The 18026-nt window shown below is 46.6% G+C and overlaps 7 protein-coding genes across 7 annotated transcripts; 4 read left to right on the top strand and 3 right to left on the bottom strand.

Annotated features, from left to right (window-relative positions):
• The first annotated feature begins 3539 nt into the window (after window positions 1-3539).
• Window positions 3540-4383, top strand: F4817DRAFT_33913 (uncharacterized protein). The gene is made up of 3 exons (XM_049303507.1): window positions 3540-3921; window positions 3983-4035; window positions 4085-4383. Exons 1-3 carry the CDS (start codon window positions 3888-3890, stop codon window positions 4202-4204), a joined length of 207 nt encoding a protein of 68 aa, XP_049161054.1. The 5' UTR covers window positions 3540-3887; the 3' UTR covers window positions 4205-4383.
• A 1836-nt stretch (window positions 4384-6219) lies between these two features.
• Window positions 6220-7740, top strand: F4817DRAFT_33847 (TB2/DP1, HVA22 family-domain-containing protein). Its single transcript, XM_049303423.1, has 2 exons — window positions 6220-6513; window positions 6592-7740. The coding sequence occupies exons 1-2, from the start codon at window positions 6485-6487 to the stop codon at window positions 7643-7645; spliced, it is 1083 nt and encodes a 360-aa protein (XP_049161053.1). The 5' UTR covers window positions 6220-6484; the 3' UTR covers window positions 7646-7740.
• A 124-nt stretch (window positions 7741-7864) lies between these two features.
• Window positions 7865-9269, bottom strand: F4817DRAFT_331319 (mitochondrial genome maintenance MGM101). The gene is made up of 2 exons (XM_049302493.1): window positions 8483-9269; window positions 7865-8349 (listed from the first exon to the last, which is right to left on the bottom strand). Exons 1-2 carry the CDS (start codon window positions 9037-9039, stop codon window positions 8082-8084), a joined length of 825 nt encoding a protein of 274 aa, XP_049161052.1. The 5' UTR covers window positions 9040-9269; the 3' UTR covers window positions 7865-8081.
• Window positions 9270-9272: 3 nt separating this feature from the next.
• On the bottom strand, window positions 9273-10063 carry F4817DRAFT_33778 (uncharacterized protein). The gene is made up of 4 exons (XM_049303339.1): window positions 9869-10063; window positions 9757-9788; window positions 9636-9700; window positions 9273-9561 (listed from the first exon to the last, which is right to left on the bottom strand). The coding sequence occupies exons 1-4, from the start codon at window positions 9934-9936 to the stop codon at window positions 9493-9495; spliced, it is 234 nt and encodes a 77-aa protein (XP_049161051.1). The 5' UTR covers window positions 9937-10063; the 3' UTR covers window positions 9273-9492.
• Window positions 10064-10190: 127 nt separating this feature from the next.
• On the top strand, window positions 10191-12221 carry F4817DRAFT_313868 (class II aaRS and biotin synthetase; the record flags this gene model as incomplete). Its single annotated transcript, XM_049300316.1, has 1 exon — window positions 10191-12221. One exon carries the CDS (start codon window positions 10191-10193, stop codon window positions 12219-12221), a length of 2031 nt encoding a protein of 676 aa, XP_049161050.1.
• Window positions 12222-12734: 513 nt separating this feature from the next.
• F4817DRAFT_357412 (protein transporter) lies at window positions 12735-13242 on the bottom strand (the record flags this gene model as incomplete). The annotated part of the gene is made up of 2 exons (XM_049305920.1): window positions 12735-13157; window positions 13240-13242. 2 exons carry the CDS (start codon window positions 13240-13242, stop codon window positions 12735-12737), a joined length of 426 nt encoding a protein of 141 aa, XP_049161049.1.
• A 315-nt stretch (window positions 13243-13557) lies between these two features.
• Window positions 13558-15353, top strand: F4817DRAFT_331313 (Yip1-domain-containing protein). Its single transcript, XM_049302492.1, has 2 exons — window positions 13558-14202; window positions 14261-15353. Exons 1-2 carry the CDS (start codon window positions 13885-13887, stop codon window positions 14867-14869), a joined length of 927 nt encoding a protein of 308 aa, XP_049161048.1. The 5' UTR covers window positions 13558-13884; the 3' UTR covers window positions 14870-15353.
• Window positions 15354-18026: the final 2673 nt, after the last annotated feature.

The raw sequence follows: 18026 nt of genomic DNA, 5'->3' as shown, positions 1-18026 counted from the left end.
GGGCGAAACACTTTTTTGTGCCTGATTGAAAATATGCCAAATAGTTGATTACCTGTTACCCAACCAATAGTTAGGAGGTGGCTCCTCTGGATAAGTTACGGCTTAGATGTAAGAAATAGGTTTCATGTTCCCTTTCACCAAACACTGGGAAAATGGAGTTTCATAGGGAAATAATAGGTTAATAATGGATACGAGAATACGGTTCGCTAACATCAGCCCATATTCGTAACCTTATGTAAGATTTGAATTAGTTATAGTTTTCTTATACCTAGGTACGTTAAGCAGTTAGACAACAATGGCATGTTGATTACCCATCTTCGTACATCTAAGAATTATACGCCTTTCTTCATCCTATAATCCATGCGTGTATCCAAGCAATCCCATTGTTATTCCTCTGTGTTATGATATGTATAGTCCTATTGGCTAGTCGGCCATATTGCTGTTAAGATTTTCTTAATCTCTTCTCAGCTTCTGGGATATCACTTCATTATTATGAGTCATATTATTATTGCAGCCGTAAATCCGACCTCAGAACTTATTCAGAGCGAGGCTGAAAATTATATTCCAAATAACTACTACTCATAGCTGGCCCTATTCAAAGGATTGTGGCCAGTAATAGAAATAGCCCGCAGATACTAGGCAGCAACCCAGACATCCGTGCAGGAGCAACATTCTCCTTATTCTCGCTTTCCGTATCACCGCTCCCATTATCTCCCTTGTCCTCGTTGCTGGTACTTGCCGCATCCCTAGGTTGTGTTTCCACACTTACTACTATTATAGCACGCGTAAGTCCATTATATGCCCACATGTACGTCGCTCCACTGACTAGACTCGTGGTACTTCAGACGACATTAGGGGGTTAGCTGTTCCATTATTCAGAAATTTCCTAGGCTCATAGAAAACCGCGGAGTCGTCTCCGCCAGGGGGCGTATACCCAAGCGTGCCGTCACAAGGAAAAGCATCCATACTGAGGAGACGGGTCGGTATTAGGACAGATCCGCGAAAAGGTGTATTATGTTGGCACATGGTTTTTCTATTATTTGTAGAATAAAATGGCAGTACTTACGCCGACATCATACCACTTTGAGAACAGGAGGTGCATGCTCAAGAGAAAACCTTGAAAGCATCATCTGAACTCAGTTGACCGGCAATTTCTTCGCCATTAGCCCTACAGGTGTCAGCCTCAGCGGCGGTCTGTATAGCGAAACAAGAAGTTTACCCATGTTGCAAAAGCAAGAGCCAGGAGCATCATCGAACGGCGAATATAATGGAACATCTTCCAGACGAGCGTTTAAACGGTAATTTGCTATGTCGCCGGCAGTCATCTGTTATTCGCAACTATACACCTATAGTATCCTCTTAGCTTGGTTTCACGCTTCCAGGTGGTGGATGCGGACTTACCTGATTCCAGCAGCATATTGGTCCTAGCCGCCGAGCCTCATTGTCTCTATTGGTGCCCTTGCCCACATGTTGCCAAGCACATTCCCCAAACGCCTTATTACACTAGCCAGTAAATTTTATATAATATGAAGTGGAAATAAGTGGAAATATAATCAGCTTGACCACTCGGGGTACCAATATATTTCTTAATTTCCTTGTTCTTTTTAATAAACTTAGCTTTTCTCTATATTTTGTTACCAAAAAGGAATAATTTCCAACTTACAAGTACGACCTTTTCTCCTAACAATCACCCTTCCTTCGGTATTTTCGAAAAAAGAAGGCACTGATTACTATGTAGATGGCGGCATCTTAACGACTTAAGCCCTAGGTGCCATAGTATGTATCTAAGTAAATAGAAGCCGAGGCTAGTTATTCTTTACCTCTCTATGGATTTCAAACTATGGTTTTATTCCTCATATCAATTCGGGAATCTCCTCTGATCATTTCTCGCCCTCCTAAACCGTTGTTAGCGTTATTAATGAAGCCACGGTCGGCATTTCAAAATGTGCAATCTATACCTAAGTAAACATCAAATTCCATATTTTCTATCGCTACAAGTTAACGTCTTAGGCTCGGTTTCATCTCTTTCTCCTTTATATTGTCTCGTGAGATTAGTTGTGCCATATCGGCATCTCAAGCCGCTGGAACACTCTCTTGCACTTTTTGTTTTAATTTACTAAATATGCAGTGTCTAAGCTGAATCCATCGAGGGATGGCCTAGTTAAAGTATTGTACACAGCCTCGAAGGGCACAGTTTTAAAGTAGACAGTCAGATAGGTCAGGTGACTTGCTATTCCCGAGTCAGGGGTTCGGGGCTCGGGTCCCCCTATTCAGTAGGCGCTGCAGGTCCGACCGACTGAAGTCCGGTATTTCCTTCCGGGCAGTTCGATATCCGGAGGCCGACGGTGCAACACTATACGAGCCCGGCATCACATGGAAATTCCATGGGCTTTGGAATTAATTCAACAGGGGTAGTGTAAGCGTGCTGGAATAGGTGGGTAGTACAGAAGTTACAGGAATATATATTAGTCTGCCCTACCCGAATTTATGGTTGCATTGGGCGGGACCGTCGGCCTGTCAGAAGCCACAAGCGAGGTCAAGATGCAGACAAGCTGCAGGTCGCGAGGAACATATTTCTGTCTTGGCCACACAAGCGCATAAGCCCACATGATTCCTTTTCTAACACTTTCCTGAAGTACCTGAGTCAATATCAGTTACACATACCTCTTTAGTGCATCGCTTCCCCGGTCGTTCGTAAATGAAGTTTGATGACCCCGGATGTTCCCGTGGGGCATAGTAGCAAGAGCAATATATAACCAAATACTTAACACTCTTATGGACTTTGATATGCTTTAATTTCCAACTAGGACTTTTAACGGCCCGACCTACTGTCTGACTTTTTATTCCCCCATACAATATACAAAGGTCCAACCCCGGTACGCCGACAAGGTGGCTTACAACTAAGTACATAACCACTATACGGGTTTAGTAAGCCACGCCTTGGTAACTGAATAGAGACCAAGAATGGAAGCTGAAATGCGATCAGAAAATGATAGGTAGCGTGCAGGCTTAAAATATAGGTTAGGTACCTAGTTTCGTACACAAAGATGTGGTATTCTAAATAGACGGGAGCCAGATAAGTAAAAAAGGCTATGTAAAATTCATATCATCCTAAGCAGGATCCAAAGGAGGTAACAGGTCAGGTGTGGCGTGCACGCACTCAATATGTAGATACTTTATCTAACCATCCCACATTACGACGTATCCCCGTATGGAAGCGGCTCAGCCGTCAGTAGGGCTGGCAGGTAGGTAGCGCCAGCCCTAAGGAAGATGTGGTTGCATTGCATATCGAGCTTTTTTTCGGACCACCCGGCTCAATTTAGTTTAAGCATTGCTTCCCAGATCTTTATTCGTTATGATGCATGCGGCTCAGTGCCGGTTGGGTATCGAATGCCGGATGGCATGCATTACGGCAACCGATATTAAGGATTCACTATTGCCATCCCGGTACATCCAGATCTAAGCAGTCGATGGAATTTAGCAAGTAACTTTCCATATAGGGACATCAGTTCACGATACTCACGTGCAATGAGCGGAAATGACGATGGCGCAGATTGAGTCAACTTTATTAACGTGGGATTCCCACTATGACATCAACCCCCAACTACACGCCAGATCCATTTGGCGAGCTGATAGGCACATGTACGATCATCATGAGAGGGAGAGAGAGAGAGATGCCGAGCTGAGGCGGTCGATTACTCCGTAGATAGAAATTGAGGCACGTACAAAGGTGAGAATACGGGTTGAGGATAGGAGAGGCGAGGTGTGCCATTCTATATAAGCAGAGGATAAGGTCAAAGGTGAGCTAAAGAGAAGAATTGATATGCTCATCAACAACAGCTTCTCATCGACAAATATTAAGAAAAGATTTAACGGACCTTGAAAACATGACTTTCGGAGACTCTTCAGGTGGAACATCAAGTAAGCCCTAAAAAGAATAAAGGGGAATAGTACGGAGAACGAAATACTAACCATAGTGAAGACAACAATGGCCAGTCCAAGAAACCCCCTAAGAGTGATAAGAAGAAGTCAAAGGTATGTATCCGTCTAATACAAGCACTACTCATGGACTAACGAAAATCAGGACCCGAACAAGGACAAATCTGAAAATCAGGGTGGCTCGTCAGGTCAGGGAGGTGGCTCAGGGGCATATGTGTCACCGCCAGACTTCTTCTCGTTTAATGACCCCGGAAACGGCAAATGATGATTTGGAAATAATGATTTAAATGATCGGTTATGGGCTGGGACATGGAACAGGATAAGGGATAGGGGACAGGACGATCGGACTTTTTTTTTTCTTGAAATCCGTTCTAGACGAACGTTGAAACGACTTCATTCATTCAACATAGACCAACTGCAATAAAACTTATCTAGATATTACTCGCGACTCTAACACGCAAGGTGACCTGTGTTGCATATGGAATGAGAATTGTGTATAATATTTACAAGCAAAGCATCGCTTCATAGTGGCTCATGGCGATGCACATATAAGCAACCCTTACTTAGGGGCATCGAGTATTGCAAAGCCGCAAATAATCCATGTATAATCAAATTATGAAATAAGGATCTAGTAGGTAACATACCATAATACAAGAGCCGTAGCATGTAATAGACTTGGTAATTAGCTCAATATCTAACTTCCGAACCAGTTCCTATATTCCCATCGAGGGGCTTAATCCGTGAGATGGATCTTCATGTTCCTTTACATATGATGATAGAGTAAGTCATATATGTAGATGTAGGACTTAATAGGGTAGGTATTTAGAGGAGTGAAGATAGACTATTCGTCTCGGTATGTTTTCGAAAGGCTTTTCTGGGTATAATTTATCCCACTCCCCTATTCATGTTAATATTACTTGGAAGCAGACCCTCCAATGATATATACCATTCACCATAGCCATAACAATGGATTATAGATATTTAATATGACCCTGTAACTAGGAATCCCTGGCGAGTCTTTGAAGGTTTCTAGAGTACGAAGAGACGGAATCTAATAATAACCTATATAGATTGTAAATATAGAAAAATTGACCAGGCGCTTATACCAAGTCAGGCATCAATCTTACTTCTGTTCAGTAGCATATAAGAGCCTTTCATATAGCTTCTTATTATGATAGTAAAGTTTCTAATATCGCCGATCTTAAGTAAAGCAATACTATGTAATTTCATGCAGACTACAAGAGTTTTATAGAAGAGTTGACTTTCATATCTGTGCCTGATTAGCCTATTAGAGTATCAATTAAACAATCAGGACTAGTCTTCATTCTCATGCTTAGACACTATTTCTTTCGCGCCCCTCTGAACTCTAATAATTTCATCGTTGAGCTTAGACACCAACTAAAGGTAGAAATAACTAGATTCTATATCCATCCATACGTATCCTAACAGATCGCCTGATTAATTAAAAGCAACATCATAGCATGGAAACGTGTTAGCAATTCATCCGGTGAGAGATAAGTTAGGCAGACAGAAAGTCTCAGAAACACGCGTCACAAAGGGGGTTAGGGGAGGAAAAGGCACCAGCGCAAAGGAAAAGCATGAGTCCGAATTTGCAACGTGTCCATGTAAGACTTGGGGTTTATTAAATAGCCCGGGATGGCCTCATATGATTTCATCATCATACATCGTATTAGATACTAGATTTTGTCCTAAGCTTGCCCAAAAAATCTTCCGAGGATACCTTATCACAAGTCAGTCCGCATGTAAGTCAAACTGCAATACGTGAATACTACTATATCCACCCCCAAATGTGGCTCGAGCTTGAATAAAGTTATGAATTATGCCGGTTGCGAACGGCCTAGCGGTTAACTTAGTGATTCGCAGGCTAATAATAGTGGCAGACTTCCACTACATAGTTGACAGGTCCGCTATTTCAGCACCCCTCAACCCGAGACGGTTTAGCCCCCCCGCAAGCCCCGCGCGACTAAATAAGGCACCAACGCTTATCTGGTGATTACTCTGCGCTGCTTGTGACGTCTAGCGGGGTCACTTGCCGTGATCTCTCTCAACCGTCATTTATCGGCCTTAGCTACTCTAGCTTAAACTTACTCGCATTTTACATTTACATTCGCATTCACATTCGCATTCACATCCATGCCTTACCTGAGTTAGGTAGTATCCGAGTTCCATTCCAGGTTCTGAATTCCAGGTCAGGTAGGTAAACGCACATCGCCAACATTCGCGAATACCTACATAATCTCCCCTACCTCCCCTACCTCCCCGGGCATCTCTCCCCAAGACGTCTTTGGAGATATTCCGGTTCTTTCTTTGTTCTCGCTTTTCTTTGCGACATTACCTAGATCTACGTACCTTCTAGTCAGACTGATCGTCCGTACCTGATACGATCCCGATTACAAAACTCACCTCCTCTTGGTCTCACCTCGGACAAATCCCTCGTTGTCTTAGGTTAGAAGGCCAAAAACGGACGAATACAAGAAACGGTGACTTATCATATCTTACTCATTCGCGTGAAGGCTCTATCACCATGTTTGACCTCATTCCGAAGCTTCTTTCGTATGTCCGACGGTTCCCAAGTCCCTCGTCTCTAGTTTGAATATCGTTGCTAACTCTTGACGCCTAACCCAATAATAGCTCTATAGCATCCTTCCTCTTTCCCCTCTTCGCCTCCTACAAAGCGCTCAAGACCTCCGATCCCACACAGCTGACACCATGGCTGATGTACTGGTCCGTCCTCTCTTGCGCCCTCCTCGTTGAGTCCTGGCTCGAGTTTATCCTCTACTGGATCCCCTTCTACTCGTACATGCGTCTCTTCTTCCTGCTCTACCTCGTCCTTCCCCAGACCCAAGGCGCTCGCGTGCTCTACGAGGCGTATCTCCATCCATATCTCGAAGATAATGAGGCGGCTATCGAAGAGTTCATTGCCAGCTCTCACGATAAACTAAAAGCCGCGGGTATAGCTTATTTAAAGCGCGCTATCGACTTGCTCCGCACCCAAATTTTAGGTATGCCACCGCAAGCAGTAGAACCGGAAGAAACAAGGGCCTCTGCGGCGCCACAGGGATACACGCAGGCGTTGCTAGCTAGGTTCAGCGTACCAGCCGCGCGGTGGGCTGCCAATAACACTGGCACTACGGGGCAGGATTTCTTCAACCTACTGGCTAACGCGGTCGGCACTGCTGCCGGTCCTAGAACTCCTGGAGGAACAACAGTACCGGCAAGGGCCGATACACTGTCTGCCGCCAGCCTAATCCCAGGGAACTTTGGCGGCGCGGAGGACAAAATGATCTTCATCACCGCGCAGAGGGAGAGGCTAGCACTCATGATGGGCGCGCTGGACAAGGAGGCGAAGCAGCTACAGATGTCCGAGGAGGAGCGCAAGAGGGCTGAGCAAGCGGAGAGAGTAGGTAGCATGAGCCTAGACGGCCAGGAGGGAATTTCACGACCACCTAGTGGCCACAGTGTGTGGAGTGGGCTGAGTAAAAGCCGGAGTGAAGTCGACTTCGAGAAGATCGACGCCGAGAGCGGCGCCGAGGATGACAACAACCTACGTAGAAGAGCTCCTGTCGGCGAAGAAAACCCGGCTGCTGGAAGAAGCGGCTGGAGCTTCCTAGGCTGGGGCACCGTTGGTACTGGAGAGGAGACTAACCAACCGGACGCTGGACACAGCTCTGGAGTCCAGAAGTAGGTAAAACTACACCTACGATATCACATTTAATCGCACGGAGTTATTGGTTGGGTTTCGGACTGGATCGCACATCAGGAAGGACGGGTAGACGCGGTTGAATAAGGACTTAGAGCGTAGGATTCTACTCCTACCCGGAGCATAGGCTCTGGAGCTGAGAGCCGCATGATCTTGTACGTACGGCTTTTACCATTATATTCGTTGCCAACCGTCTATCATTGAGACTGTTAATATACGTGACATCATAGAGCCATAAATATGCATGTTATAGCTCAGGGCAAGAGCTGCGTAGTAAGCTTCCCTGCCCATGTCTGGAGTGTAGAATTCCTCGGGGTATATTTCCCACCTCGTGATATCGTACAGCATCCCCCATCAAACAAAATCTAACCCCGACGTTGCCCATCGTCTTATATCAGAATATCCCACGGAAATTTATTAACTAGGACGTCTTCTTGAAAGGATAGCGGACCTCGTCGTCCTTGCGCAACCAGATCTGCTTCCTCTTCTTGGTGACAACGTGCTCAACCCAGATTTGCATAGCATGCTCCTTCATGAACTTGCGGATGAAGCGCGGGTCCCACAGCTCCGACGCAATGCCTAGGTCCTTGCAGCACCGCATCAGCGCGTTGGACTTGCATCCCTCGGCCGCCGTCGAGACGCCTTCTTCGGTGAAGTAGGACATCTCGCCTCGGGCTTGAGCTACGAATCTATTCGATAGTTAGATATATTGTTCCAAGTTTCGCAGATATACAAAATATGGAATGTCTATCTGTCTTCCAAAGGTTCCTCGACCGGGGAAGATAGAAAACTCAAACGAAAGAAGAAGAAAAAACAACTCACCGTCCGTGCACAACAAGCGCATAGTCCCGCGTAACTAGTTTATCGTGAACCATGAGCTGTCCCCGGGGCGCCAGACCCCAGCCACCGGGTCCAAACGCGGTGTTTAGGATCCGTCTATACTTGATCTCGGGGAGGTAAATGATACCATCAGGCTTGACCTCGATGTCTTCAGGATTAAGGCGCGCCTGCAAGACTGTTGAGGTCTCAGGCGAGAATGCCGATGTCCCGAGGCCGTGGTACGACTGCGTCCAGTCGATTGGGTCGCCGGAGTTTGGTTCCTCGGCGCCCGGTGCGTCGGGGAGGGGCACGCCTGAGACGGCGGGGACGGGGGTTCGCGTCTCTGACGGGGCTGCGGCTTCCGGAGAGGGAGGTGTTGAGCTGGACTTTGGCGTCGATGTAGAGGAGGCAGGGGCCCTGGTGGAGACGGTGGACGCCGCCTTGGATTTCGAGGTGCTAACGAGAGTCCGGATAGATGGTTGCGTTTGAGATTGGGGAATTGATATTGTGCGTACCCGTCGGGCCGCGGCGCGTATAGGTGTCAACGCTCTTGAGGCCATGGTTGTCTGAAGGTGGGGTTGTGGTTGTGGTTGTGGTTGTAAATTGTAGGTACCTAAGGAGGTATGAGGTAGGTTAGAAAAGTTGAAGAGGGAACGATAAGACGTTGTAAAATTTTGGGCGTTGCAATGGCAATATGGACCTACCCGTGTATCGGCACGGAGTGCGCAGAGTGGGTTTCTTCACCTAAATTAAATCGGGTAACAAGTAGCTTATCGATAGTCAATTGGCCTTGTAATTTATTGATCTTAATAGCGCCTTTAGCCTATGACCTAGTAAAAACAGCGCAACCAGCATTATAATTCTTATACAACATCAACCAGATTTATGACTCTAGGAGCGGGATTAGTATAATATTAATGCCTCAAATAATCTAACCTTTCCCTCGTATTCCTACAAATAGTGTTTGCTTCCTCTTGATTTAGACAGTAGCTCAGTAAACTTGACTTGAGCAGTCATACATCTTTCATCGATGTCCTCTGATCGTTATTATGTTTCTTCCAGCAAGCCTTGAAAATCTCCATCTATCATTGGTGAAGTCCGTTAGCAAATTGCCGTGAAAAGCAACTTAGGGGTTATCTCTCAATTATTTACGTACCTCCTTTTTACAAGCTCGCCAGTCCTTCTTTTCATAGTAGCAGTCGGTCAACTTTGCATTCTCATCTAGCTTGGTCAGTATTTTGACATATAGGTACCGATTTATTTCTAAGCTTATTTACCTGCACATCCCGTACTAAATATCCTCTTATCCCTAGAGTATCAGACGAGAAAATGGAGTTAGCCTATGAAGACTAACAATTATTATAAACAGCTGATTTTAACAACACTTACCATTCATCCGGCTCGTCGTCGTCTTGAGCAGCAGTGGTCTGCTGGCTTGTGCTTTCGTCTTTGGACATTATTTACAACGCTTTATTCCGTATGGGGCAAATCTAAGGCCGTCGTTAAAATATCTTTTTATAGTGTTAAGTAGCGTAGTTCGGCGTTGCGAATTAAAGAACTAAATTGCGCTAGAGGGCGGTATAAAGGCAGAAATTCGGGGGATCCGAACCGGTCTTAGAATCGCCTCATTACGCTCCCGGGGACTCGTTAACAAATCCCCGTACTACTCTTCAACCCCTACAACCTCGGGCTGAATAAGATTTCGCCCACCATGACGTCGCGAAAACTAAATGTGCTCGTCTACACGGGCACGGGGTCTACAATTGAATCAGTTAAGCATGCAATCTACTCCCTGCGTCGACTTCTCTCCCCAAACTATGCAGTCATCCCTATCACTGAGGCTGTTCTACTAAAAGAGCCATGGGCACCTTCTTGCGCGCTGCTTGTTTTTCCAGGCGGTGCTGATCTTGGTTACTGTCGTGTGCTCAATGGGGAAGGCAACTCAATTATATCTCAGTATGTGCGCCGAGGTGGTGCATACTTGGGTTTCTGCGCCGGCGGCTACTATGGATGCAAGAGGTGCGAGTTCGAGGTTGGCAACAAGGCTATGGAAGTTGTCGGATCCAGAGAGCTAGCTTTCTTTCCTAGCACATGTAGGGGTGGTGCGTTCAAAGGCTTCCAGTATCACAGCGAGAAAGGGGCCCGAGCAGTCCGAGTGAATGTTGTGAAGGATGCATTCAGGGGGGCAGGTTTAGTCCCAGAGGTATTCACATCCTACTACAATGGCGGCGGCGTCTTCGTCATCCCCACAAATGGAAACAGTGATATTGAGATACTAGCAAGCTATGCGGGCGAACTCGATGTCGATGGTGGTCGTGAAAAGGCAGCCCTGGTATACTGCAAAGTCGGCCAAGGTGCTGCTATCCTTACAGGGCCTCACCCTGAATTTGCTGCGGTAAATCTAAGTCCACAGAACGATGTTGAGGGATATGACGACCTCATCGCTGCCCTCAAAGCTGACGATGATGCACGAACAAGCTTCCTAAAGGCGTGCTTAACTAAGCTTGGGCTAGAGGTCAGTCAGGAAACAACAGGTGTGCCATCCCTCTCTCGACTTCATTTGTCGTCCATCTCTAGTAACGACGTGGACGACTTATTACACACCTGGGAAGATATCATCAGCAAAGAAGACGGCGAAGAGTATATAAGAGCAGAAAACGACACATTTCATTTACAGAAGCCCGAAACCATGTGGTCCGTCACTGGCTTGAAAGAGGCACTGACTCCTGATGGTAGCCAAGATCAAAAGTCTCCTGACTTAAGTAGTCAAGGCATAATCGACTATAGCACAATTGTTAAGCGTATTGTAACTCATGAAACAGCCTGGCCAGAAGCCAAGGCAACTCCGTACTTCAACCACAACGCATTTTATTCTAGCTTACAAGATTATCGGCGGACAGAACCTGAAGCGGAAGAATGGGGCGACTTCCTGATGTACGGAGAAGTTGTCACAAGCACCAATACACTGCTGGAGAAAAACTTCAAATTGCTTTCCAAACTACCGTCGGGGTTTACACTTACAGCAACAACTCAGGTCGCTGGACGGGGACGCGGGAACAATGTCTGGGTGTCACCCGCTGGGTCGCTAATAATGTCCACCGTCATCAACCATCCAGCTCATATTGCGCCAAGCCGGCCCATCGTCTTCATCCAGTATCTAGCCGCTATTGCTATAGTCGAAGCTGTAAAGAACTATGACCGAGGATACGAAGAGGTCCCTGTGAAATTAAAATGGCCCAACGATATCTATGCGCGAGATCCGAGGCAGCCTTCTTCATCCCCTCCTTCTTACGTCAAAATCGGTGGCATCTTATCTAACTGCAACTATTCGGCGGGGGCTTACCAGATTGTCCTTGGAATCGGAATCAATGCCACTAACGGGCGTCCCACCACCTCCCTTGACGCCCTGCTGCCTTCCCACCTCGCCCCGTTCCGAATCGAAAAACTCACGGCGGGAATCATTGCCCGGCTAGAAGCTCTGTACAAGACATTCGTACGAAGAGGTTTCACGAGAGATATGGAGAGTGCATACTATGCACACTGGCTACACGGACGGCAGATAGTCAACCTAGAGGCTCAGGGTGGAGTGAAGGCTCGGATCGTAGGTATTACTAGCGATTGGGGTATGCTAAGAGCGGAAGAGCTGGGAAGTGACGATAGACCGACGGGGAAGATATGGGCATTGCAGAGCGATGAAAATAGTTTTGATTTTTTCAGGGGCTTGGTGAAGAGAAAAATCTAGGACCCCAATATTAGATCAAGATTTGCATGTGCCTTGTATAGACATGCCTTTAAGGTACAATATACTAATCTTAGTATATAGAGATGAGCGGGTCGAGAATACCCAGATCGTTATACATTGTCAATATTCGCAGTGTAACACAACTTTGAGATATTTCAATATGTAGTCATCATGCAAAAAGGTATCCAAGGGAAGTCCTCATGTATTCGTCCGTAAGGAACCCGTCCGGCACCTATCTAACACACAAAGAACCGCTATATATTGTCGCCCCTTTTTGACATATAATGTACAATAAATACAGTAGTACACGCAGCGTCGTCTCTCGTCTAAGTCCGACCAGGAACGAACCGGTCCATGAATGCGTCAAAATTCCCAAATGATAACGCCAGGCCATGCCACAGTCGAGTGAAGATGCTTTCGTAAATGGTTGTTGCGTATAGTATGTGTCCCATCCCCAGTGACACTAAACCCGCCCTCGGGTCAAACTCCTATCCTCTTTCTACTCCGAAATCACTACCGGTCCTTGTACATCTTGGGCTTCCATCCCTCTTTTATCTCCGCCTCTTGCGCAGCTTTCTCCATCGCTGGTCTAACCTCGGCTTCTATACGTTCCCTCGCTCTTAAGACTTTGCTCTGTAGGTAGAAGCTTCCTCCCTTCTGCGGATCGTTTACATCGAAGAGCTTCTTGAATCGCGACATAACCTCTTCCATGTTCGCCTGTCCACCCTGTGGCGGCTTGACGTTTAGAATCTTGCACGCCTCATCTAGGGTCATGCCACTCGAGAGACTCGCCCGAGCCGATACTCCATTCGGATTCAACTTAGCCTGCGCTCGAGCATAGTTGGAGGATGCTTGTGCCTGCTTATAAGCTTCGGCAAAGGCGCGTCCGAGTACTCGACTGCCTACTAGGACGATCTGCGTTATGATGCGGTGCGCCTAGTTATAATTGTTAGCGGCAATTGTCGGTGGCGCAAAGGTGGATTATGTCGGCTTAGAAAAAATTCCTCTATTAACGTACCATGTTTGCAGCTTCGGACTTATAGAAGGTAAAAATACAGCAGCAGGATCCCGTATACTAAAGGGATTCGCAAGGCCGTAGATCGGAATTTGCGATCGAGGCGATAAGGTGCTTCCTATTGATGGGTGTTGAAGAAAAGAAGTCGCCCGAGGCTCGAAAATTGTCGCGATAGCGGAACGATTACAAAGGAATCCACATCGGAGTTGTGACTCCGGGGCTCCGGAACTAAAACATCCGGCCAATTCCATGTCCCCTGCAGTGTCACAGGGATTCGGCATAACGCCACAGTTTCCACCAGCCACAATACAGGGGAAGCTAGAAGCCCTGGAGGTTACGTAGATGGACTTGATCTAAGCTTTCGCAGCCACGTCGGTGAAGACAGATTCATTTTTGGCGATCCGTCAACTTGAATTCCACCATCGTCGTGACGAGAACGTTTCGAACAACGTCTCACGGCTTCTTATGTCACATCCACTCCAACTGTTTTCCCTCTCTACCAACTCTTTCATCCTTTGTACCTCTTAACCTACACCAGCTTTCTTATTTTCAATTTTTTTAACGTAAATACTTTTGTCTCTAAAACCCACGCAGCTTCGAGCCGATTATCCCTATTCAAGAACTGCTTCGAGCATCGGACCGCAAAACATGTCGCAATACTACGGCGCACCCCCTCCAAATCAGTTCGGCGGTGCGGCGGCCGCGCAAAACCTTCAGTTCTACCCTTCGTCGTATTCACCCGGTATACCAGCTCAGGGAACCCCGGCGCAAGCATACGGCTATGGCGCGCCAACACCTAACCCTGGTGGATACGGCTTCGGCGCTGCGCCTGGTGTGAGTGGGAGGATGGGCGAACAAGGTGGCCTGCGGACGGGCTGGCTCGCCGCTTTCTCTACAGAAGGATATGATGGGGAACCGCCGTTGCTAGAAGAGCTAGGAATCAACTTCGACCACATCTGGATGAAGGTGAGCTTCCGAACGGCTTGCATTCCGTTGATTCGGCAGTAATATTAACCGTTTTCAGACTTTAGCAGTTCTCAACCCCTTCGGACGTATAGATCAACACATCATGGACGACTCCGACCTTGGCGGCCCCATCCTCTTCTTCTTCCTATTCGGCACATTCCTACTCTTTAGTGGCAAGGTACACTTCGGGTACATCTACGGATTAGCGCTCATGGGATCGGTTGCGCTACACACAATCCTATCACTTATGTCTCACGACGGCACCAGTCCCACGACACCTGCTCAAGCCGCCTATCCTTCTACCCCTGGTTACCCCGGCGATCCCAACGTGGGCGGTAGAGACGATTCTAAGGGGCACTTCAGCAGTACTCTAACATTTGCAAGGAGCGCAAGCGTGCTTGGGTACTGCTTGCTACCGCTAGTCATAACAAGCCTAATAGGCATTGTCATACCAATGGACGGACCGCTTGGCTACATCTTAACCAGTGCGGCAATCGTTTGGTGCACGACAAGTGCGAGTGGCATATTTTGCGCAGTTGGACAAATGATGCAAATGAGGGCCTTAGTAGCATACCCGTTGATGTTATTCTACGTTGGCTTTGGTATTATGAGCATCTTCAGCAGTCGAGGATCCGGTAGCTTGGGCAAGGCGGCAGGCGTGTCGTGAAATGGCATTCAGCTCATTAAAGAAACTGAAATACTAGACGTCTATCGAGGATCGATGATAGCAGAGAGAAGGTTTAGTCCGCGTTGGACCACGATAGATCATCATATTCTACCAACAGGCAATGTATTCGGTTGCTGGTAGCCGATGGCGGCAGTCCTGGGGAAGAGGGGTGTAAGACAACAGGCGAAATCAGTTGATGTTAATGGGAGTAATGTGCCCGCCATCTACCGTGTTAAACAAATAATATGACAAAACATACACAATTGCTATGATTTAACTAACCGGGAATTACTTACCCCCGTTTGCGATGAGAAATCTCAAGAAACCTCAAGTCCCTTAAGATTTAACAGCGAGAGTACAAGACTACCTTACCTAGGTACCTAACCTACATGCAACTTACCTACCTATGAAAAGGTCTCAAGGCGTACAACGAAAATGTACCCCATTACAAGCGGACTTTCACGTGTCTAGACTTTTCCCCCTTGGTAAATGATCATCGTATCACCAAAATCCCGGAATTGGGGCACCTTTTGTTACTATTGACTATTTGATTTAGAATAACTACGAGGACATGTTGGAATACGTTTTAATCAATTAATGTCCTTTGTCAAGAAGTTTCGTCAATAATTATTTCGGAGTATCATAATCTTTAATGCATAGACATTTACTATGGATCTATCGGATACAGCTGCCATGCAAATACCACTTTATATAGCACCGCCAAACCTATTAGGCCACCCGAGGAGCGGTGCTAAATATCGTGCCTACTCAGAAGACGACATGGCAAGAGCAGAACAAGCCATTGCAGAAGAAGGTCTATCACTCCGCCAAGCCTCCATCAGGTTCAACGTCCCTAAGACTACATTGGCGGAACGGCTAGGTGATAAACGGCCCAGACCGCCTCCTCGTAAGTCGGACGAAGAGAATAAGCAGCGTACCAGATACCAATGGGCAGAGACCGACATGGCAAGTGCTATCGAGGCAGTCCAGAACGGAGACAAGATCGGCGAGACAGCTAGACGGTTCGGCGTCCCGCCTAGCCATCTAAACGCACGGACACGGGGTAGAGCACCCAAGAACCTCCGCAGCGAACTATCCCGGTTGACCCTCAGGCAAGAAGGTCTTCTAGCTGACTGGGCAACCGCTCAGTCAGCGTTAGGATGCCCGCCAACTAAGAACGAATTATTCAGTCTTGCAGAACGGGTGCTGAAGAAACAGGGGTCGGATAAGAAGCTTGGAAAGCAGTGGATTGTACATTGGATGAGGAGGTATCCCCAGATCGAAATCCTGGAATGGGAAGCTAAGGAGCTCAAGCCGAAAAAGAGCCAAAAGGCAGATTCTGCTATAGCGTTTTCCGTGAGCTCGTTCGAGCCGGTTATTGATATGGATATGGATGAGCTTTGTTACGGTGCCTCTGGAACTACATAATCGTGGCTGGTCGTTAGCTTTAAACATTATTGGTCTTTTGTGAAGATGGTGCGAAATAATATATCTAAGCGCTTGGTACTTGTATCTTATTACGATTATATCAAATGCTCGCGGGTAGCCACCTTATCTGGGAACAATGGTATGACGGTTGTTAGAATTTCGGGAATTAGGTGAATAGGTAGTTAGAAGAGCATTAATGTTGATCGACAAAACACTACCTTGTCTTAACACGAGCCCGCACTTATACCTTCGGCTTAGGTGTAAAGCATCAAGTCCATCGCGTAATGCTCAACTAAGCAAGTTACTAAAGGGGCATCTACGTGTATCCGTCGAGTTACGGAAAGCTTCCGAAGCATCCAGGTCAATGCCGGCATTTCGCTTCGGAAGTGTGATCAAACTAGGTAACATAACTGCACATCCCCGAAGATTCACGTGGTACAGCTCGGAGGCAGCACGACCAGATAGGCGATTCGGTTATCCGGTTTGTCAATGGGAGAGGCTTGGATGTAGCTTATATACTTCGAACCCCATACCCCGGTTGATCCGGCTGTTAAACTCGCATGCGACTAAATACCATGATGTGGAGGTGGTAGTTAACAGGTATCAAGATCAAACTATTAATAATGTACAACTAAACAAATCCCACTTCTGATAACCTGTTAATATACCAAGCCATTAATTCTGGAAGCCCAAGAAGAAGCCATCGCCAAGCACGACCAGAATGTGGGGTATTTAGCTTCGCCGTTACATATCGTGTAGATCAGATTTTAATCAATGAAAACCCCTGAATCCCGAAGCTTGGCATGCGCGGGCCGCTGCAGGCTAATAAATTCAAACCGACTGTTGTACACGATCAAAAATCTCGTAGGGCTTGACGCCGTGTTACGTTCCTCGATTGCTTTGAAGAATGTCTGTCATCATTTAAGATAGAGGTACATCAATTACAATATAGGATTTTGTATAATATTATATTATAATTCTAATAGGTGTATAGTCTTAAGTCGTGTTAAGTCCGATACGCGTAATATCCGATGCGTATAGGACGTATGGAGCTTCCGGGGGGGTGAGACCAGGTTTAAACTCTTAAACTAAACCCCATAACGTCAACAAAGAATCCGATTAGTTTGATCAGTGAGAGTCTTTCACTACTAATAAATGTATAGATCTTTTGTCTATGTTATAATGGGTTGAAGCTAAGTATCATAGCCTACCTACATACCTAGGTACATACATAGGTAGGTACGGTACGTCTTTGCATCTCGGAATACCTACTTTGACAAGGTTGGGGTCAACGCTCACACACATACACACCCCATTCTTGACTCCATAGTGTAGGTACCAATGCCGAATGTAACGGTTACCCTAGCAATCCTGATATGTCACCTTGCTACTGCCTCTCGCTGATTTGACAACTCTCCGACAATCAAGTCCAAGCTCTCAAGACAACCGCCTAGTTTCCCCGTGTTTCTCCTCTACCTACCCGGGGTTGGGGTACGTAAGTACGTAAGTACGTATGCTAGAAGGTAGGTAAGTTTGTTCATAGGTATCAGTATAGTCCCAGGGAACCCAACACAAACGTAATTCGTACCCTATTAAACCTCGCATATCCCGTAATATCGTTGTCCAAGATGCGTAAAAGTCTTATTAATGTTTTGTCACCGAGGTTCCCTATTAGAAGGATCAACTCTTTGACACCCTCCCCTACCAGGATGTCCATACCCTGCATAGC

Source organism: Daldinia loculata (genome assembly GCF_022478755.1).
Source record: "Daldinia loculata strain CBS 113971 unplaced genomic scaffold F4817scaffold_12, whole genome shotgun sequence".
Taxonomy (NCBI): Eukaryota; Fungi; Ascomycota; class Sordariomycetes; order Xylariales; family Hypoxylaceae; genus Daldinia; species Daldinia loculata.
The sequence above is the reverse complement of the archived record's forward strand: the minus strand, read 5'-3'. Positions and strand labels throughout refer to the sequence as shown.